At 46.1% G+C, this 3,413-nt stretch overlaps 1 protein-coding gene across 1 annotated transcript; it reads left to right on the top strand.

Annotated features, from left to right (window-relative positions):
- Window positions 1-1,890: 1,890 nt before the first annotated feature.
- Window positions 1,891-2,059, top strand: SARC_13590 (hypothetical protein; the record flags this gene model as incomplete). Its single annotated transcript, XM_014292279.1, has 1 exon — window positions 1,891-2,059. A coding segment is annotated over one exon (169 nt), but the record flags the coding sequence as incomplete, so codon positions are not given.
- Window positions 2,060-3,413: the final 1,354 nt, after the last annotated feature.

The raw sequence follows: 3,413 nt of genomic DNA, 5'->3' as shown, positions 1-3,413 counted from the left end.
ACAGGCGTAAGTCGCGTGCTTAGGATTACTCATGCCAGCTCAGCATAAGATTATTCTTACAGGCGTAAGTCGCGTGCGTAGGATTACCCATGCCAGCTCAGCATAAGATTATTTTTACAGGCGTAAGTCGCGTGCTTAGGATTACCCATGCCAGCTCAAATATATTTGCGTGCATGTATCATTCACAGACATATGACTCTAAACATCGCTGTCTTAGGGACTGTCGTTCGGCCGTAGTAGTTTAACAGTTAGTTGTACCAATTTATGAGCTCTCGGGACTGACGTATTGTAAACAGACGCGTTTGATCATCACTGGCTTGAGATCATTGATAGCAACTCATCCTTACTTCGGAATCACTTCAACTCCATGCCTTTCACCGGTCAAGTGGTTCCCCAGAAGGTGTCTTAGCACCTAAACGATGCTATTGTTGACTGGAGATTAACAATGGCAATCCATACTTTCCCTAATTACGAATCAATACTAAGCGATGCCTTGAACCATGGTCGACATTACTGCAACACTATATCAACTCATCCTTATCTCGGGTCTGAACCTTTACAGGGAGATGCCTCTGAACATGGTTGACTTTGGGGCCATCTTCTTGCTAGTTGGCTCCTTGTTCTTCGAAACACTTGCCGACCAGGAACAGTGGATATTCCAAAATGAAAAGTATCGGCTCAGGTACGGTGTTTTGGCCGTATGTAATCCAATTTAACTCTCTTGATTTTACATGCTTTTTGCACGTCGAGTCCTATTCGTGCGCGTAACGCTCCACCCGTATAGGCATCTCTTTACATCAAACGTGCATACGAGCCACTGCCGCGGGTGTAAACATACCTGCACTGCTATTGTAACATGTACGTACATATATGAACTATCTGTGTACCAGGAATGTGGCCTAATACTTTGTGCATTGTAGACTCAGGGCCCAGGATCATCCTATCGCCAACCACTCATGATACCATTCATATCTTCCGTCTCGCATACGTGGCATAGTCCATGCTGCCATTCATATGTCCTGACCATATATCCCATTTCTATGCCCTGGCCATATATCCCATTTCTATGCCTTGGCCATATATCTCATTCTTACGCCCTGGCCATACATCTCATTCCTATGCCCTGGCCATACATCCCATTACTATGCCCTGGCCATATATCCCATTCCTATGCCCTGACCATATATCCCATTCTTATGCCCTGGCCATATATCCCATTCTTATGCCCTGGCCATATATCCCATTCCTATGCCCTGGCCATATATTCCATTCCTATGCCTTGGCCATATATTCCATTCCTATGCCCTGGCCATATATCCCATTCCCATGCCCTGGCCATATATCCCATTCCTATGTCCCGGCCATATTTATCTTGCTCATAGCCGCCTTGATTGAACATGCGAGGCTTCCTGTCTTGGCGAGGAGTCCCATTCAGCGTCCGGCGTCAAACTAGCATGCCCTCACACAGACGCTACATGCGCTGTGTACAGCTAGTTTTACTGCAAGTAATGCACCCGTACTTCATGGTCACTTGTAGCCGGCGCTGGTACACCACCACACCCATTGGAATGGGGATGCCTCAAGCGTAGGCACCTGCGCATCACCAACAGTGCAGACGTGCTGGCAACACAGATGATATGCCCTTTTGCACCACACACTTGCTCAGCCGTTCATGCATCACATACGTCGTGCACGCGTGCGTATTACATATAGTCAATCGATCCTCACATCCAGCCCGATCTCATCACCCAGAATCACACTATGTTTCGGTGTTTACTTAAATGACACATGCATCAATCGTACCATTTCATCGGCTTCACCTACATCGTACCTACGGGTGATCCATACCGTTCCTAATCAACCGTCCCATCCTACCCAACCCAACCCCAGACAACAAGGGGCCGTTCCGCACCCGTCCACCGACGAGAGCATTCTGCGGGACTACAAGAGAGGCTTTCTGACTAACGGCATGTCTGCCTTCTCGCGCCACCCCAACTTCTTCTTTGAGCAGATAGTGTGGTGGAGCTATTTCGTGTTCGATATTGCGGCCACTGGGGAGGTGCACTGGACACTTGTAGAGCCAGGGTTTCTCTCGATGTTGTGTGTGTGCATGTTCTTCCAGGTGTGTGTAGTTGGTTCATATATACGTATTGTTCAATGCGTGCGTGTGTGCCAGACGCGTGTCTTCATTTCAATGAAATTGCTGATGCGACTACAAGAGAGTTGCAATGAACGATAGCGGGCCTGGTGTTACTTTATACGCTCTTCCAGGTGCGTATCAACTCGTGTATGTGTGTGTCTTACTTGCGTGTTCCCACACCCATCCGAATGTGTGTGCTTCACAGAGGCCTGGCGATACCGTGTATGTGCTATTGCAAACACGGGGGAGATTTGTTGATCTTTCTGTTTCTTCCAAATGTCAATAATACGCCTTATTTTTGATGCGTGTTTTATTGCCGTACGGGTTATGCCCGTTGGTATGTTCTAGCTGCATGACTGGAGATACGTGTCCTTCGATACCACTGCCACTGTAGTGCTGCGCTGGAAATTGGAATCTCGGTTTTGCGTTGCATTTACTTGCCTCCCTGTGTGTGGATTTGACCCGTTTATTAAGCGTGTGCGAATTGCGTGCGTGTGTTTATGTATTGATGGAAGTTTGCGTGCGATATACCTAAATATTCTTGAGATACTATTGACCTGAATATTTGAGTTACTTTTTACCATATATTTTATTATTATTATACAAGTTCGTTATTCCGATGTATGGCGAGGTACTCAGGATCGGTGTTTCAATGTGTGTTGATATGTCTTGTCGTCCACACACATGTTCACCTGCATTGTCCAGCTTATATCTGCAATTGATCGATACTCCCCGCAAACCCCCACTGTGCCCTATCTTTGTCCGCGTCCAAAAGTATACGGACTTGCCCGCGATCTATATACACCCTTACTGTGTTGGTTCAAGTCCGCCAATACGACCAATCAGCATCTTACCTTTGTTGTTTAAGGCACTGGCCAATGTGCAACGCCATTTGCTACAATTCACTTGGCAGCCAACCAATCTTTGACCAATCGCGACACACTATATACTGCACATGCACCGCCTCCTGCTATGTTACCGTGGGATATTGAAGTGATCGTCTATATCTGCACAGGGCTCCACCAGGTTCACTGAATACATTACCGTACAGAAATATACCATCTATAAAAAGTACCAACGGAGAGTCAATATGTTTATAACGTGGCTTCCTACCCATAAGGAGACGGCAGTCGGAAATAAGACCGTTATAATGGATTTCATACCAGTGTATGTCGTATCAAAATTTATACTGGATTGACCATAACTTTATGTCAAATATGCACAAGTATAAACCATGTTTTAGGAACTCTTCATATCCGTTATATATTTCAGT

This window comes from Sphaeroforma arctica (assembly GCF_001186125.1).
Source record: "Sphaeroforma arctica JP610 unplaced genomic scaffold supercont1.3477, whole genome shotgun sequence".
Classification (NCBI taxonomy): domain Eukaryota; class Ichthyosporea; order Ichthyophonida; genus Sphaeroforma; species Sphaeroforma arctica.
Note: the sequence above shows the minus strand (reverse complement) of the source record. Positions and strands in the feature narration are given on the sequence as shown.